This window comes from Asterias amurensis, chromosome 11 (genome assembly GCF_032118995.1).
Source record: "Asterias amurensis chromosome 11, ASM3211899v1".
NCBI lineage: Eukaryota > Metazoa > Echinodermata > Asteroidea > Forcipulatida > Asteriidae > Asterias > Asterias amurensis.
In genome coordinates, this window is record NC_092658.1 from 12,276,359 (window position 1) to 12,294,897 (window position 18,539).

An 18,539-nucleotide genomic window follows, 5' to 3' on the forward strand; every position below is an offset into this window, starting at 1 on the left:
TGAACATTATTACCCCTGCAGCCAACTATCTCAAGTTAGGATGAGTACGCAACCCGTCCTAACTTAGGATGGGTTTAATGCGTGCTATAACGTCTTCGGATACGGAATTTAACTTGTCCTAAGTCCTAAGATTAATCCTAAGTCAGGAAGAGTTTGGTGAAATCGAGTTGGTCACTTGGCCATTTGTTCCATATTTGCTCCCTTGAGAGTATACAGCCTGTGCTGCCAGGTACATGTATGTAGCACACCAAACTAACACTATCACAAGAACCATTTTCCCCCGCAGGTACTTATTTACTGATGGGTGTAGAGAAGCAATTATGTGTATTGCTCACAGTAGGGACCCATGGCCTCGGATGGATCTCGGCCGAGTCCAGGTCTCAGAAGACTCGTTCACATGTACGTCTCAGAGCGGAGGTATCAGGTTCTTGTGTCAAGACCTTTTGAAACAATAGAAAGAACGCATTGCTAAAGCCTATAAGTAGTTAAGCTCACCCTGCTGTGCTTTTATTTTTGTCTTCGACGGCAGCGCAGCAGGGTCACGCTTTTTTCCCATACCACATAGTGGCTATGTGATAACCATAGTAATGTAAACAGTGGTTCAGCAATAAAAGTCCGTTGAAAATTAAGAAAGTCGGCTTTGGAAATTGTTTCACTTCAGATTTGTCCGAAGTAAATATAAAAAATAAAAAAAACAATCAATAAAAATCACAAATACAAAGTCTTAGAATCTAGTAAATGTTGACAGGACAACTTCAGCGTTTCGTTTTTTAACTTTTATTGCAGACAGAAACACAACCTCTGATATTTACAAATTATAAGTTATTTACCGTTTACCATTCTACAAACACCTTTTCATATTTACAGCTGATAAGGATCCGTATTTAAATATATTTACAAATAAACAAAATTTTGACCAGTGCTCTTATTATCATCATGGTGACGTACATCTATGAAGCGCACGGGCATAGCTCAGTGAATACGCATTGATTGTTCATTTCCACTGTTCGACTTTTTGAGTGGTTTGTTAGGGTGTATGGCTAAGTGGTTAAGAGCTTCGAATTCAAGTTCTGGTGATTAAGTTATCAGGATGTGGGTTCAAATCCCAGTCGTGGCACTTGTGTCCTTGAGCAAGATACATTACTAAAATTGCTTCTCTTTACCAAGGGTATAAATGGATAATTTAAAAAAACGTTGTGTCAAAGACTTAATGCAACACACTTTAATCAGCTCATGTGAATTAACAAATATAAGAATACTGTACAATAACCACAGCATTATAGACACTATGCACACACCGTATCCACATAAAATGTGTCGTACTATAAAGTAAAAATAATGTTACACAACAAAAAATAAACTTGCATACTAGTCCCTCCCTGTATATTTCTGGACTTAGATATTACCTTTCCCACAAAGCTGCTTAGCAAGAACAGGTTACCAGCCAAGTCACGTAAACTACTGGTGACTGGTACTTCGCTCATTTTTGTCAATGTATAAGGTCTACACAAACTGTTAAAACTACCTAAGCTTGTGATAATTTTTCAGAATCCCATATTTAACCATTCCCATAAACAGGCTGCCCATAAATAACAAGTATTGCATCAAAGACGAAAATTAAGCAAAAAGACCGGATCAATAATACAATTAAAACAGCAGCAGTTTGGACAGTGAAATAGTTACAGTTAAAATATTTGTTCTTTCGGATAAACTTTGGGACTTATTAAATGACAGTGTGATTTAATTACATCTGATTTTGGCATCACTGTTACTAACTCTATAATCTAAATGAAGGGACATTTTCTAGTGGACTATTGGGACATAAACAAAAACCAAAGAACAAGTATATGGAATAAATATATAAAAACTTTTAAAACACATTTTATTTCTTCAAGCACTGATCCCACAAATGTAGTCTGATGGTATTCCTTCCACTTTGTGGTACATGTATGCTATCATAGTGCTTACCTAAATCAATCAAAATCCTGTTTGTTTTTTCTGATATTATGTAGTGCTTAGCATGAGTTGTGTACCAGTCTTAATTATCGACCTAAAATGCCCAGCTTTTTTAGGTTTCAAAGTTGTGAACACAAACTTATAATAAGTCTTTCGCACAAAAAAGACGGACCCTTGTACAGCTGTAAGTACATGCAAGATTTAGCACAGAATAAGGTTACCATCCCAAAAAGCATCTCTCGTATACCATATGTGACCAGGCTCACCATGCTCATGCCACCTGTGACTCTAGTCCTGCTTACTTCCATAATAATGTAGCAACAGAACTTTGTAAATAAGATTAAGTAGCTAAGGTTTATATATTACCAATTGCACTGCTTTGAGCATTTATTATTACCGATAGTATAAATTTAATTAGGCGAGGATAGGTAAGTATTTGTCCTCAACTCCCCATGGCAAGATGGAGAATTTGAGGGGCGGTAAATGGTATTGTGTTTTGTAATAAACAATGCATCGGACGGCACTTGACAAATGAAAGACTTGTGGGAGGATTCGGGGTCCCCCTTAGCCGAAAAACAAAACCTGATCTTAAGAAAGTAAAAACCTCCTTTCAAAATATTTAAAGCGGACCTCAGGTCGACCTGCGTTTTGCTTGCGCTGCGACAGAACTGTCAGGATCAAGCAGAAAACTAACACTCGAGTCACTATAAATGAGATTGTGCAAATGTCGTGGAACAAGCATCACCCAACAAAACAGTGTTCATACACAAATCACCCATGATTGAGCAGCGACGATTATTCTGTGACGTAGACACTTATGCTATCAAACACCTTTTTCAATATGGCAGCATACGTTTTGGCAAAAATGTATTTCCCTGGTTGAATGTTTCACAAAGCTTATTTAGCATCGTGATCCACTTGTGCGTTCCTGGTTGAGTCAAACATGCCTTGGTTGGCGTGTTGTGCCTTGTTGGATCATTTCTTAATGAGCTGTTTCCGTTGCTGTTCTAGTAGTGACTCTAGATGGTCTGCTCTCTTAACGGCAGCTGCATGTTGTTGCTTCAACTGGCTCACTGTTTCTTCCTTCTTGACGATGGCTTGCTTGACTCTGTTAGAAATCACCAGAACAATGTTATGGCGTAGATTTTTTTTCACTGTGCAGACGTTATTGATAGAGCTGACAAATAGTCCAAGTTCTCATGTTTTGTTATCAACCATATACATGGAATATTAACAAACCTATGATATAATTTTGCATGCTGGCATAGTTTATCCATCACTCAAAACCATGGTGCATGATATGGAATGGTCAAACAGTAGGAGGGTTGACTTCTCCAGTGGGTCCATGATTACACAGAGAGATAATAAGACTAATCTCATCTCGAGTTAGGAAGAGTTGCTCATTCTAACCTAGGACTAGCCTTTACTTTTAATTACTCGGAAGGACCAGTCCTAAGTACATGTAAGGACAACCCCATACCCCCCTAACGCTCTTAATTACTTTCTTTTTTTCACACTACCTTTTTTCCTTTTGTAAACTTTAAACTTGTTTACTTTTTGCAGTTACTTTTTCTGATTATTCTTTCCAGTTTCTTTTTTTGGTTACTTTTTGAAGCTACTTCTTTAAGTTTCTCTCATCTCTTATTAAATGCCTGAATCAGCCCTTATTTCTCACCTCTTATGCACTTCTTCCATTTCTTCATCCTTGCTCTCTTTGATACGAGACAGCTCCAGTTTATGGCGCGCCCTCATCTCCGACATCTCATTCTTCAACCTCTTGTTTTCTTCTTCGGTCGCTACGAGTCGATCGGCAAACTCCTGCCTAATCACGTCCTGAACATTGTTGCGCTCATTGGTTAGACGGTCACATATCTGCAAACAAATTTTTGAAATTGTTCCATTTTTGGTGAGCCATGAGTTTGTTAAGTGGAATATGTGACACCCTGAGCTCTTTTTCACAAAGATACAAAAGTCATTGCATGATGAATTGTCAGTATGGGGGTTTAGGTAAGCTTAGCAGTTTCTGCCCTGCCGTTAACCTCTGTGGACCCAGTTCTTTCTGTTTCATCAGTCCCTTCAGCCTGATGGTCTCTCCTTCTACATCAGCGAGTCTTGCCTTCATATCATTATATCTGTCTTTGACCTCTGTGGACCCAGTTTGAATCCCGCTTCAGACCAGTTCCCCTGTTTGTTGTTGCTTATACATGTTCCTTTTGAAAGGGTTTTTGAGTTTGGTAACAATTGATGTGAAGTAAAGCCCACATATGTAGTCTGTTTTTAGACCTGGTCATGACACTTAATCAAGACTCACAACCAATATTTCTTCCTCCTTCAGATTGGACAGACAGCTTGGACAGACAGGTCCTGTGTTTTGTGCAATGCATGTAAAAGAACCCAGTACACTAACAGTTTTAAGACAAGGTGCTTGCTGCATACATGTATGTCTTATATTTCAAACCTAGCTCTGCATACCTTGTAGCACTTTCAGGTGCACTCGGGTGTCATAAAGCGCTATATTTATTACAAGAAAATTACTATTGGTATTATTATTCAGGCCTTGAACGGGAACAGCAATTTCCTTAGTGGTAAGGGGCACACTATGAGGAAATGTTAATTTGTGTTGGAACTTTGCAAAGGGTACACAGCAAAATCACATGGCACCATGGCAACTGCTGTGGGTGCCGTGGGTTATTTGGAGGCCTGTATTATTTACGCACATCTGTTATAATCTCGAGACCTGAGGGTCAGACTTTGAGTAACTCTAACCTTCTTGACGTCTTGCACTTCTTGCTCTTTCTGTTTCATCAGTCCCTTCAGTCTGATGGTCTCTCCTTCAACGTCAGCGAGTCTTGCCTTCATATCATTATATCTGTCTTGAGTGTTTCTCTCCGAGAGTTCAATCTCTCTCAGCTCAGCCTCGTATTTATCACGTATCCTCCTTTATAATAATAACAATAATACAGACATTTGTAAAGCATATAACACAACTTCACTAACTACCCTCGTGTCACTGTAACAAACAATTAAATATTGAGAAGTTATATTTTGACCCAAAGAACAATCCAACGTCGATTTCACCCAACTCTTCCTAACTAAGAATTAATCTTAGGACTTAGGACGAGTTCCAGCCTTGCACTGTAACATATAAACCTTAAGACTAATCCTAAGTTAGGACTAGTTACTTGTCCTAACTCGATTAATCTCAGCGTTTCATGAATCGGCTGCAAGAACTCTCTAGAACTTACTTGACCCTGTTTTCTGCAGCTCTCTCGCATTCTTCTCTAGCCGTAGCCGCATCATCTTCAAGTCTGGTAATCACCAGCTCAATCTCCTTATCTCGGTCCTTACGGACGTGTTCCTTCAACTCACGCTCCTTGGACAACAGCCAGGTTTCCTGGCATAAGAGAAAACGAGTAATGACAAGTAGGATTTGAAACTTTGCATGGTGGAAATACCATATGGAAAGATTTGCAGTAACACCATATGAGTTGGGGTGGTTCTGAAAAGAACTGTTGGTTTCAACTCGACGTTTCGATCAGTATGCTCTGATCGTCTTTCTCAAGTGCTGGGCCCAATGCTGCTTTTAAGCAATTTATTTGCTGGCTTGCAAACTTGTTATTAATAAATGTGTACCTGTTTCTTCATGTAATTTTCTTCCCAGGCTTCTTTTTCAATCTTCAGTCTCTCCTCGAGCTCTCGAACCTCAGCCTGAAAATACAAACAAGTAAAGGGCTAATGTATAAGGCATGAAAGTCACCAGTATTCTTTCTCTGTCTTGGTCAGTTCAAAAATAATTCCTTCACTGATCACCTTCACTGGCTTCCCCCTGTACCCACCCTGTGCCTTTGTTCCTGTACCCACCCTGTGCCTTTGTTCCTGTACCCATCCTATGCCTTTGTTCCTGTACCCACGTATCCAGTACCTTCGTTTCTGTACCCACCCTGTGCCTTAATTCCTGTACCCACCCAACCAGTACTCTCATTTCTGTACCCACCCTGTGCCTTTGTTCCAGCACCAACCCTGTGCCTTCATTCATGTACCCATCCTGTGCCTTCCCCCCTGTACCCACCCACCAAGTGCCTTCGTTTCTGTACCCACCCTTTGCCTTTGTTCCTACATACACCCTTTGCCTTTGTTCATGTACCCACCCTGTGTCTTCGTTCTTGCTCATCCCTAGCCTGTTCAAACTCTTCCTTCATGGCTCCCAGTCCTTTGCGGTTATTATCTTCCATCTGTAGTGTCAGCCTATCCATCTCTTGCCGTTGTCTCTTGGCCTGATCAGCCAGTCTTTCTTTCTCCTCTTGTATGTCTGCATAGAGTCGTCTCCTCTGCTGCTGATAAGCTGCCTCCTCCTGCTCAAGTTGCTTCTCATATCTGCAAGATAGAGACATGAATTTCACAAACTTTACAAATTTCCTCAAAACTCCATCTTCTTTTAATTCTATCTCATTAAACCTTGCGGGGCTTGACATTTTTTGTAATAATATTACTTATGCACACCTGTGTTCAATCTTTGAATACTGTTCCCAGTTGCTCCTTGGAATCTATAACTCCATGATTTATGCATCATTTAAACATACCTCCTTAGATCTGGATTCCAGTTTCAGCCTTTTTATGTCAACATTTACTCTCACCCCTATTTTTGAAATGCATTTCAAGTGCCTCAAATATTTCTTGGTATTGAATATAGCATTTTAGTATTTCTTTCCCACCTTGTCTTTGCAAGATCTCGTTCCCGTGCACAGGCCGCTTCTTTCTCTTCAGCCAGCTGATCTCTTAGCTCCTCAATGTGTCGTACATACTTCCCTCCAGCCCTCTCCTCTGACTGTAGTAACTCAGCCTCATGGATGGCTTTGATCTTCTTAATCTCACCCTTGTGGCTGGCAATAAGCCGCTGAATCTCAGGCTCTAGACCCTTGACCGTAATTTCCTGAAACGGCAGAGGAGACAAATCTATTTACTTCTCCTTCCTAAAGGCTGGCTGTTAATGCAAAACAACCAAATGGTCCCAAAATAATGAAAAATACAACTATTAAATCACGGCGGTACCCGCTGCTAACACACATCTTTTACCACCAAGCTAGCTAGGTGGTCTAGTGGTAAGACATCTGCTCTAGCAATGCAAAGGTCATTGGTTCGAATCCCACCCCGAGTGATTTTTCTGTGTTTTTTTTTCTTCACAGAACTTGAGAAAGTACTGAACAGTGCTTTAAACTTGTCGGTGTATGTAAGAGTAACAACAAATTACAAACCAAATCATTACATCACACAGCCAACATTGGTAATTTTTCAAAGACCAGTGTTTATTTTATTCATTCATTTTTTAATGACAAATTGCCCAGTTGGTAGCCCAAGCATGTTGCAGGTTCAAGTCCCCCCTCGAGTCAATTTATCTTTGTTCAACCAAATACAGCTGGTTCTTTTCAGAACTATCACAACATCCAGAGATGCTTTTTGTGACTTTTTTACCTTGATTTTCTTAGTCTTCTCATCAATCCATTTTTCCCGCCTTATCTTCTCTGCAGCTGCTTGGACGTCTTTCACTTTCTGCAACTCTGAGTTATGTCTGCCAAAAAACACAAACACGTTTACTGTCAAAGTGTCATAGACAGAGGGTAGTCTTGGGCAGACTTGCATTTAATTCCTCAATCCTCAGATTCAAGTCTGAGTTCTCAATGTTGAGTCTGACTCTTTGGGTCAAGTCAAATTTCGAGTCATGAGTCAGACACATGGAGTCCATGTCCATACTGGCGAGTCAAAGTTTGGGACATTTGCCATTGAGAATCGACTCAAAGTCAAAATAAAAGAGTTGGGCTCGAAGCAAAGTCTGAATCATATGATTCTGGGTTTGGGGGTTATGCCCCTTACCAAAGCAAAAATTCCTTGATGCCCTTTGCCCTTTTAAGAATGAAGCATACCAGCCTGAGTGTCAATACTTACGTATCTTCCATTGTTTTGATTTTTGTAGAATATTTCTTGTCCACTTGCTTCAAGTCCCGAACCACTGTGTCATATTTCTCACTGAGTGATTTCTTGTCGTCAATCAGCTTTTGTCATCAATCAAAAACACAAAGTAACATTTGTTAGTTCCATACTACTAACTAGATTTAAAATAAATAATAAAAATATACCCAATTAATCAAAAATGATACCCACTTGGTCAATAACTATACCCATGTGATCAATAACTATACCCATCTTATCAATAAATATACCCATCTTATCAATAAACATACCCATCTTATCAATAACTATATACCCATCTTATCAATAACTATATACCCATCTTATCAATAACTATACCCATCTAATCAATAACTATACCTATCTTATCAATGACTATACCATCTAATCAATAACTATACCCATCTTATCAATAACTATACCCACCTGATCAATAAATGAGAGATGTCTCTTGACAGTGTTCTCATATTCCTCTTTCTGTAATCCTAGTCTCTTCTTCATTTCTTTCTCTTGCTCCTTAGCGTGACGGACAGTCAACTCACGCTGCTGATTCTGCAACAGAAACAAAGACACCCTCACAGGTTAATTTTAATAATCTTATATAGCGCACGTATTAAGCAAACAATATAGCTCAACAATTGTCTGCTAAGCAAAAATGAGCAGGATACCAGTCACAAATTGTACATGTAACATTATAGTTAAACTGGTAACTTATTCTGGTAAACATGATGTTGTGTTTAGCTACTTTTTGCACTTAAGCAGCTCTATAAACTTGGGCCCTGGTCATCCACACTTACCAACGCTTTCTGTAGCATCTTGACAGATCGGTCTTTCTCATCCAGCTGTAACCGTTGAGACAAGACGGTGTTCGTTACTTCAGAAGCTGCTGCTGATGCCTGCTCAAGTTTCTGTAGCTCAGCCGCTGAGGGTACGTTCAGAACGGACTGACCGACGACTGAGGCTTCAGGATCTTGAAACTGATAAATAGTAATAATAATCATGATAATACTAGGTTCTTATTGACCCCTTGCACTCACGTCACACGCGGTGACTGTGACTGTGCCATGCTCACCACTTTGGTGGGCAATAGGTTTTACAAGTAAACGTCGCGTCGCCTACACACCAGGGCGTACCCCTTCTCTCAACGCTATAAAGTGCACTGGGTTCTTTTACATGGCTTACAAAACATCCCATCCAAAGGACAAAGCGATAATGGACACAAGTGTCAAGACCGAGACTGGAACCCGCACTCTGCCCACATCTAGACAAGACAATTTCCGAAGAAACGGACTTGACTGTTTGACTGACCTGCATGACTTGGCTGACAATCTCCTCCTTATCTGCTTGGTCCACCTCATCAAGGAATGACATGATGCTCCTGAAATTTCAAAATAAGAATCAACTATGACTAATGAGTAAACTTTTGGGTACATCCATGTATTAAATCTATTGTGGGAGTGTTGGCTCTGAAAAGTGCTAGTTCGGTATACTTTGCTCGTCTTCAGGAGAAAGTTTGTCTGCTGGTGGTGATGCTGCTTTAGTAGTGCTTGAGGGATCTTTATTTTGGCTTAAAATTGTCAAAATGTTGCATCAAAACACGCACCGATGTACAACATTTTTACAAGGAGAATCTTTGTCAGGATTCAAAATTTTGCAAAATCTAATAAGTTTTTGCACTGAAGCTACAATATTATTGTCTTCCAAACAGAACCACAGAATTCACTTGCTTTTTTATTTGCTATAACTCAAAAGAACTAAATTTTGCCTTCAATCTTACATGAGTTTATCCTCAGTCAATAGAGCGTGCTGGGACCCAACTTTAGGTCCACCCTCTGATGGTTTCGGTCCGGCTGGTTTCGGTTTGGGTTTGGCAGAGATCTGTTGGATGTTCTCTGCCGAGAGGTACACCTCCCGTCTCTCTGCAGCCAGACGATGTGACAGAGCTGGAGCATCTTCATCATCATCTTCTTCTCTGTCATCAAGGATGTCCACTAGAAGTCAAGGAGGAGGTAAAAGGTATACAAGTCAGTGGTATGATTGTACAGTTTCTTCTTTCGAGTCCATTATCTACTCTTTCAAATGTTTGGCCAGGAATGGGCACATTTAACAGCCATTTCATTTGCTGCCATCGGTTGATTTTACAGTGTACTTCCACACTGTCACATTACGTGAATCACTCATTAGGAGCAGACCAGAGCATGCATATTATGACAACTCGGCTGGGTTGTTACTCATTGATTCGGGAATGAACAGATCCTTCTTATCTGATCAAAAGTTAATGAGGCGTGAACATGTGGCTTAGGGTGTCACTGCCTGTGAGGAATACCGACACAAATATCCACAAAACTTCAGAGGTTCTTCTTTATAATGTGATGTATCTGGGAAACTGCACAATGTCCACTAGGATTGTATGTAATGTTATATTTTGAGAAGATTAGTATGAAATAAATGTTGACTTGAACTGAAACTGAATTCAAATTTTGGAATTCATCAAGGATTAGGTTTCTTCCCCCTTATTCATACTGCTTGAAAAATGCTTGTTTTAAGAAATCAGCTAAAATATTAAGCAGTCAAAATAAAAATAAAACTCTTACACCATGCTGGTCCTTTCTTCTTGTTATCCGAAGGGCTAGGGACTTTGACCGGTTCTTCAAGTAGCTTTAGAGTATCTAAGAGATCAGTAAGGGTGGTCTTAGTGGCAGCTACACTTGGTGTTCCTGATGGTTCATCCTCAGTTTGTTGGGTTCTATGTGTTGACATTTCCTATTGGATGAAGGTTATAAAGAAAAAACTTTCGGATTTGCTGTTTATTGACATCTTTTAATCAGGATTTGAATCCCAATCGAGTGATTTGCCATTTTTTTTTTTAATTGAACTCTGGGGAAGTACCAGTTACACTGTGCTTGATAGACCAAGTGATTTTCCTGAGTTTTTTCTTTTTCACAGAACTCCGGAAAGTCAGGAGCAGGTTTTATACACATGTATCTGTGTAAGAGTAACGACAATTTATATTCCTGATCTCAATTGCAAACTTAACATCTATTAAATCTTTTAATAACTTTCCAACAAGTTTCCCACACAGGGTTAGCTTTTGTATTTCTAGATTAATTTTGGTTGTTGATCTTGCCCCGAAAAATAGTTCCAAAGCGTCAACTATTTCTAGAAACCTAAGTTCACTAGATATTCCAGGTGATAAGAAAAACAAACATCTATTCCAGCAGTACACAGAATACGAGTACCAAACACTAAAAATGAAAATTTAATATAAAAATTTAATATTCAAAATTCAACCAAACTCACATCAAATATTTCATCCACCTTTCTGCCAACACTACTAGCAGTGGCCGGTCGTGGAACACTTCCTCCAACAGCCCCCATCATTTCATCTGGAGTCCTACTGCTTGTCTCCTGCTCAGGAGGAGGCTTCACAGATTCCCCTCGCTGTTTCTTGCTGGAGTTGCTAGAGCTTCGTGGTCTAGGCTTTGGAGCAGGCTTCTTGGAGACCTTGCCGCTAGCTTGAAGGTATCGGATCTCCTCTTCTGCTTTCTCACGGATGTCTTTCGCCTTCTCCTCTCGTTTCCTCTGAAGCTCCTGTAAAGATAACGAAGACCTGCATTATAATTTTTCCCAAACTCTTGCTGGTCTTTTCTGAGAAGTATGTCGATATGAGCTTCTGTTACAAGCATTGGCCAAACCAGTGGAATCAAACTAATAATAACTTTAATTATAATAATACTTGGTTCTTATAGGCCTTTAGCGCTTTATCACATCCCAATGGGCGCATCAAAGCGCTCAGTATTTTTTCTGTCAAGAATGTTGAGCTCTGTTTTGAAGTATGAGGTCTCTTCCTTTATAGCAGGTGCTGTGCTGCAATATGCAGCCAATCAAACCCAGAACATTGAGGCAGACCCCTTCTCTACTTAATAAGTGCACTGGGTTACACAACAGACGGGACCAAAGGCTTTATGTCCTATTCAAAGGTCACACCAATAATGGTTAACTGCCTTTCTTAAGGTAAGTGTCACGACCGGGACTCAAACCCACACTCTGCTGATCAGTAACACCAGAGCTTGAGGCCAGTGTTCTTATCCGCTCGGCCAGGACACACCACAGGAGAGTAGGCCTATCTCTTCATAAACCCACCTCTATCGCAGCATGTCTCGCCAACCTCGCCTTCTCCTCTCTACTCCTCTTCTTATCCCCCTCTCGCCGTACCTCGGCTTCCTCCTCCTTCTGCTGCTGTTGGAGCAGCTCCTCCCTCTCTCGTCTCTTCTGATTTAAGATCTTCCTGATCTCCTCCTCGCCGTCCCTCTGCCTCTTTGAAACATTTGTCCGATACCACCTCTGGATTTTACCCGCTGCTTCGTTAACGGATTCTATATAAGTCTCAGCAACAGGATGCGTTGGCGAGAGCAGAACCTGGTCTCGTCTTGGAGACCTAGCACTGTTTCTCGAGTCATTTTCTCGGGGGGTTGAAAGTGCTAACCGCTTACTCGTGGTGTTACTTGTTTTCCGAGGGCTGGAGGCTCTGAAATTCTTCTCGGAGCTGCTGACCAGCTGGGCATCCCCGGCCGCTGCCGGCGGAGTAGAGTCTAAATTTGTATTGTTGGTATTCATGGAGTTTTTCAGCAAGTGCATTGCGTCCACAGACTGGGGAGAGGTTTTTTGGTTTTCCTGTTTGGACAGGAGCGTGGTGTGTGCGTTGAGTTGTAGAGCGGGGGCGCCCCGGGGTGTTTCTCGGGAAGTGTCATGCCGTCCACTGTTGAGAGTGTAAGAGTCGATGGTGCTGCTGCTCCTTGCACTTGAAGGGATAGCAAAGGCTCTTCCTGATGGCTGTAAAATGAAAAAGAATTTATAATTAATAATAAAAACAATTTATTGAATTTCTTGTGCGTCATCTCCATATAAGGATGTTCGTAGGCACAAATTACACATACATGTACACTCCATTAAATTTCAACAAATAGCAAACAATAAAAATTATACAAAAAAAACAGACCAAAATTCCATACAAATGCAGCCACCTCAACATCCGAAAAACTTCCTAAAGATTCAAATGATCAGGTACAAGAGAAATCAAATCTTGGGGAAGGACTGGATCAGAAGACGTGATTGTTAACGGCGTACGACCCAGGGGGGCAGGGCACAGTCGTATAATGAGAGAGTTGTCCAACAACTTGCAAAATGAAGCCATTTTGTATTATGAAAAAAACGTATGGGCAAACAGGATGCCAGACTATTGGGATGTGCTGCATTTGGACCTAAAATGGTGCCCAGCAACTACTTGAACCAAAGAAAAGTGGTCCCTTTTATTACACAGCTCTTTCAATACACAGCTCTAGGGCGGGGCAACTGCCCTCCAATATTCAGGAAAAAACGGGGGAAAGTATTTGGGCAAAGCATGAAGAATACAAATTCAAATTATTTGAAAGATAAAGAACTCACCGGTTCAGTCCAGTGATTACGAGTTGACGCCTTCTTGGGTTTACTGGATCGGTTTTTGATGACGGGCTGATGGCCGCTGTCAAATAGGGCCAGGAAATCTGTCGCGCTACTACTGCATGGACAAAAAAGAAAATATCTTTTAGGAGGAAAATTGGTTTTAAACTGCTCAGTCGGGTTGGCAGAGTGGTTTCGTTCCTCGTCTTCCTCCTCTTAGATCCCTATTCGAATCCCACTACTTGGATTGGGTTTGCACTCCCTACCTGATTGTGTGGGTGATCCCTGATATAATTATCTAGGGTTTTTCATCCCCATGTAACCCTAAAACTTCCTTCTTTGTCTTACCTCCATTAGGTACTTGGCTAGTACATTGAATAAGTTGGTTTTTCTGAGAATCCATGGCTTCTCAGCAAGAATTAACAGATGAAGCACATTACAAGAAAGCTTCATTAAAGAAAGAGGCCAGACTAAAACATCATTCTCCTCTGGCAACTCACACCTGTTATCTCCATGTAATTCCTTTTCCAAACAGTGGATTTAATTGGATCATGCACAAACCAGTAGGATTGCCCCAGTCAGATTAATTGCTCATCATTTTGTGGCCCAACTCAGAAATTCTCTGATGGAGCTTTCCCATTATGTGAAATAAATATCCTACAAAGTCAGACAGTTCCTGGAGAGAATTTTGCAGGAGAAGATTAGAATTAAAAACCCTTCAAAACATCTTGCAATGATCAGGGCATAAAATGGTGGCAGCTAGAATTGAGACTAAAGCCAGGTTCATACTTCCTGCGAATGCGACTCGAATTTGATGTGAATTTGACGTCACAACTCCTCTTTCGCTGCGATATTCGCAAGAGAGTTGAGAACAACTCAACTCAGTGAGAATTTCGTTGCAAATTTGCAGGAAGTATGAACCGAGCTTAAAACCTATGGGTGATTCTAAAGCACACTTTTACAGGCAACTTAGAGGCAACCAACTGCAGTGCTAGCTACTGGACAATTTGGTAACACATGGGAAATTTTTTAAACGATGTTTTACGATCCCCAAGAAAAATATGTTAAAATTCAAATGAGAACGCCATTTCTGAGATTCCCTGGAACTGGTTGCCTTTAAATTCCCTTGTGTGACCTGCACTGCAGCCAATTTCACGAAGCTAGGATTAATCTTATCTCGAGTAAGGAACTTAGGATGGGTTCAATGAGTCCTAACGTATATGGATACAGAACTTAACTCGTCCTAAGTCCTAAGATTAATCCTAAGTTAGGAAGAGTATAGTGAAATTGACAGCAGACCCTAATAGCCGCTTTACCTTGGAGCTTCCCTGCTACGTGCTGACGCTCTACTACTGTCTTCACTAGCATTACTGCGATGACTCAACTCAGCGTTATGACTCGAGGCTAATTAACACAAAGCATATCATATACTGTTTCAGTACCCAATACATTTGATGGATCACATTTTTAAGGGCCATTCAAATCATAGTAATCAATGTTTTAAAATGTTTGCTTCATTATTTTAACTTTAAACCGAATTGTGTTTCGCAGTTATTTCTTTGATCCACTCACGCACAATTTCAAAAAGCGTATTCGTCTAATAGGTCCCTAAAGTAACATTTATATGAACCAGTGAGTTAACCAACCATTTAAAACCACTCAACTGATTGGGTTGTGTAAGGTGACACCCATGGTGCAGAGAACTAGTTTGTGTGTATTGTGTATCCAGAGAGTGCTATGATTTTATTGCAGATTTGCATAGTCCACCTATATCAATCAAAACCACATTGTATGATGTTAATTGATCAGATAGTAGGAGGGTTATTCAGTTCCCTTTTTTTTGGGGGGGGGGGCAAATTGGTACAACAAATGTTTTTGTTGTTGAACCAAATCTAAGAGAAAAGAGAGAAAAAATTACCATGAATTGCATTTATTTACACTCAACACAATCCAGATTTGTCATCTATTGTACCTTCTTTACAATGTGACTTGACCATCAAGCATAAAACCCTTGATTGTCGTACATAGTCACGGAGCGTTTTCTGTTAGCAACAAAGGGAAGCCAGAGCAGATACAGAGTGGAGTTCTGCGCTGGTATATGCCTGCAATTGTGCACAGAATGAATAGTAATACCAGTGTACGGTGCAGATGCATTCACAACAGGATTTCATAGAGGATGGTTTTTCAATTTTACTTACCTCTTTTGTGTCGTCCATTTGACAAAGATGAGGAGTTTATTGCAAGCCCGTTGGTTACTCCCTACAATATTAAATAAACAAAACAAAATATGAAAAACATGTTTGTCTATGTGAGAAATTAGAAAGCACTTAAAAAAACAATTCACAATAATCTGCCCAAAATACTGCTTAGCAAACTTCTTTGTATTAAGCAAAATCTTAGTGGGGCACCAGATGCAACAATGTAAACTTCATGGAATTTTTTCCAGATATCCTGTTTCTGCTGCTAAGCCTGATTTTCTGTGTTTAGCGCATTGTTGTGCTTAAAACCTTTATGAAACTGGGCCCTGAATTTAGTGGTTAGCGAAGCCATAAAATTGGGCTCTAATGGTGGTTATGGGGAAATCATTGATGTCCCTCCTTCAACCTTGACCTTTGTCTCCCAGACAAAACCTTACACTTGTTGAGTTTGTCCTTTCTGGTCGGCTTCTCCCTGGGCTGGGTTTCCTTGCCGATGACCCATGACTCCCACCGGTAACCACGCTGCTCTGGCTACTGCTGGTCCGCACCTGATTGGATGTCTTTGGTGTGGTACGACCTCCACTGGTACCCTGGCGGCCTCCACTGCTTGACCCTGGTCTGCTTCCTGCTGAGCTGGGTCTTTTGATCGAGGAAATCTGGGATCCAGTCAGGCTAAGGTCCATTTTGGTAACTCTGTTTTAGCACTAACACTGACAGTGAAATAAGAACACCAATTCACAGTTAATAAACACAATATCTTCAATAATAACATTTAAAAAGGTTATTACAATGGTGATTTCAGAAGGATAACTTTCCGTATGGCGCCACCACTTTTTCACTCATTTTTACAAAAAGTTTTTTACAATTTCTCATTCAGGTAAACAAACCAGGGTTATCAAGGAAGAAGGGAGAAGTATGGATTGGGTTGATCAACACACTATTCCACCTACTTTTTAGAATTAAATTTGTTGAGGAGTCCTAGACATGCTAGATCCTAGGTAGAACTATGTTCTACTAAAGTAGAATTTCTAGGTCCCGTTCCACTAAATTGTTTCAAATTGACTCAATCAAAGAATAGAATTTTCACATGATAACCTATTGTTTCTACCGTGGAGACGATTGATAGCGAAATGAACCTTGTTATTTGTTTCTACCATAGCATAGGCCCTCCCCTACCAATAGGAATTGGTAAGCCTAACCCGAAAACTACTAGGCCAAGACACACACACACAACAAGAGAGATCCCCACATCCCTTGATTGGATAGCAATAAACATGGTAACTTTAACTTTAATAAGTTAAAAGAAAGGCCTAATTATGAATATAAAAGTATATCCAGTGGAAACAGTACCGATGCGATAGACATCATATTTTTCTCTCAGTTCATGCATGATTGATTTATAAACAAAACAATGTTTTTAATTTCAAAATCAAAACAAATATTTTAAAATTATTTTATAATGTCGGATTTTCTTACATTTCAAGGCCCGATTTCTGATCTGAAGATGACTCCACGAGGACACGCCGATTCTGATTCCAGTTGATTAATTTACATTGCCATCGTTGACACGCATCGATGCAAAAACAGAAAATCTTAAATGTTTTGCTTTCGTCTTACTGCACAATCCAATGGCATGTCCATTTTTTATTAGCAGCTCGCTGAACTTCGAACGGAGGTAACCAAAATATATCCCATCAGCCCTTGCGTCAATAAACGCACTTGTCTCTGCTGATCGTGACCTCAAAAAATGCTCCAAGTTTACATACGTCTGACATTTAATAAATTAAGGTGATACAATGTTGTCATGAAACAAATGAGTGAGATGTATTATTTTGTAAATTCTTTGTTGAGAGAGATTGTTTTTACAGGTCTCTAAATTTCTTTCATTTCATTATTAAAAATAAAAGTGCAGTGACCATCCTGGGATTCCCACATAAAGCATGCATTATGCACGGGTTAGTATATCCATACGCGTTAACAAAATTGCATTTTTAATAAGGGAATAAGGAATGCAAACATAGACAAATGTAAATTATTACAAATTTAAGAATAAGATGTGTACTAATTCGAGCCTTAAAGAGCAGTTTATATTATACTTAGAGTACATCTTGTTATTTAGAACTACTTTTTTGATGTAAATTTGATTGAAATCGTGAGTGATACGGTCCGCCGCCATCTTTGCTGTAATGAACCCCCGATGTAAAACCGCAGAAAAACAGACATATAAACTTCATTGAAAGACCTCAACCTGCGCCCAGAATACCACATTAATGGCCAGAACTGTCACACTGAGGCTGGTGTAACACAATGGGTGATAAAAGGAAGTTACAAGGTGAGAATATTTGCTGATAGTGGGGTTTAAAATTGGTCAAATTGAAAAATATTCGTCAACGTTCGTGAACAAAATTAAAGGAAGAGGGCGCACTGCGGGTCTCTGTTGTGACTGTGAATGTGATTTATTAAATATGAAAATTGTGTTTTGTTTTTTACTTATTAAAATTGCATTTACCTGTAGGACCTGAGTTAAATGATGTTTAAATTGTATAGGTAGGAGGTGTATAATTTAAAATGTGCAAAATTGTTTTAAAAAACTGAATTGTTGAGCTCTTTTTTTGTCAGTTTTTCCTCACTGCAAATTTTATTTACTTTTCAAAATTAAATTTATTTTTACTTGCTAAAAGAGATTTAGGGTAGGGTAAGGTAAGGGTTGGGTTAGGGTGAGAAATTACAGGAAATTTGTGTTAACATGTCGGTAATGGAGGTCCAACCGTCGACTTGTCTTGGCCATCCGTCGAGTGGTCTCAAGTCAAAGTCGAGTTGTCTGAACCGTCGAGTTGTCCGAACAGTTGAGCTGTCTCAACCATCGAGTTGTCCGAATTGTTGAGTTATCAGACGGACAAGTTGTCTGACATCCCTTATGTTAGTTAATAAATAATATTTACTATATCATAATAGTATCCCAGGAAGTTAAAACCCTTACTT

General features: G+C 39.9%; 2 protein-coding genes across 6 annotated transcripts in view; one reads left to right on the top strand and one right to left on the bottom strand.

Annotated features, from left to right (window-relative positions):
• Positions 1 to 761: 761 nt before the first annotated feature.
• LOC139943778 (centrosomal protein of 131 kDa-like) lies at positions 762 to 17,940 on the bottom strand. Of its 3 annotated transcripts, XM_071940578.1 has the most exons (22): positions 17,806 to 17,940; positions 17,034 to 17,325; positions 15,995 to 16,267; positions 15,558 to 15,618; positions 14,676 to 14,763; positions 13,366 to 13,477; positions 12,064 to 12,753; positions 11,221 to 11,511; positions 10,515 to 10,683; positions 9,698 to 9,911; positions 9,229 to 9,298; positions 8,718 to 8,897; positions 8,347 to 8,472; positions 7,897 to 8,003; positions 7,426 to 7,522; positions 6,669 to 6,886; positions 6,105 to 6,330; positions 5,590 to 5,664; positions 5,202 to 5,350; positions 4,723 to 4,894; positions 3,632 to 3,828; positions 762 to 3,064 (listed from the first exon to the last, which is right to left on the bottom strand). In XM_071940578.1, exons 3-22 carry the CDS (start codon positions 16,238 to 16,240, stop codon positions 2,932 to 2,934), a joined length of 3,621 nt encoding a protein of 1,206 aa, XP_071796679.1. In that variant the 5' UTR covers positions 16,241 to 16,267; positions 17,034 to 17,325; positions 17,806 to 17,940; the 3' UTR covers positions 762 to 2,931. The 3 variants fall into 3 exon arrangements, with proteins under 3 accessions (XP_071796679.1, XP_071796680.1, XP_071796678.1); XM_071940579.1 differs by lacking the exon at positions 17,806 to 17,940 and having other exon boundaries at positions 15,995 to 16,250; positions 17,034 to 17,451; XM_071940577.1 differs by lacking the exon at positions 17,806 to 17,940 and having other exon boundaries at positions 17,034 to 17,451.
• Positions 17,740 to 18,539, top strand: part of LOC139943779 (CCR4-NOT transcription complex subunit 3-like) — a 30,577-nt gene continuing 29,777 nt past the window's right edge. For all 3 annotated transcript variants that reach the window (XM_071940580.1, XM_071940582.1, XM_071940581.1), the window contains exon 1: positions 17,740 to 17,889. In XM_071940580.1, coding sequence (XP_071796681.1) covers positions 17,865 to 17,889 — 25 coding nt within the window. In that variant the 5' untranslated portion in view covers positions 17,740 to 17,864. The remainder of the gene's footprint in view (positions 17,890 to 18,539) is intronic.

Bases quoted from the DNA above. Each gene is read 5' to 3' on its own strand.
- LOC139943778 (XM_071940578.1), bottom strand. From the start codon at position 16,240: ATGGACCTTAGCCTGACTGGATCCCAGATTTCCTCGATCAAAAGACCC. The intron at 6,331-6,668 runs GTGGGAAAGAAA...TCTATCTTGCAG, and splicing joins CGAGATCTTGCAAAGACAAG to ATATGAGAAGCAACTTGAGC. The intron at 3,829-4,722 runs GTTAGAGTTACT...ATTTGTTTGCAG, and splicing joins AAGTGCAAGACGTCAAGAAG to ATATGTGACCGTCTAACCAA.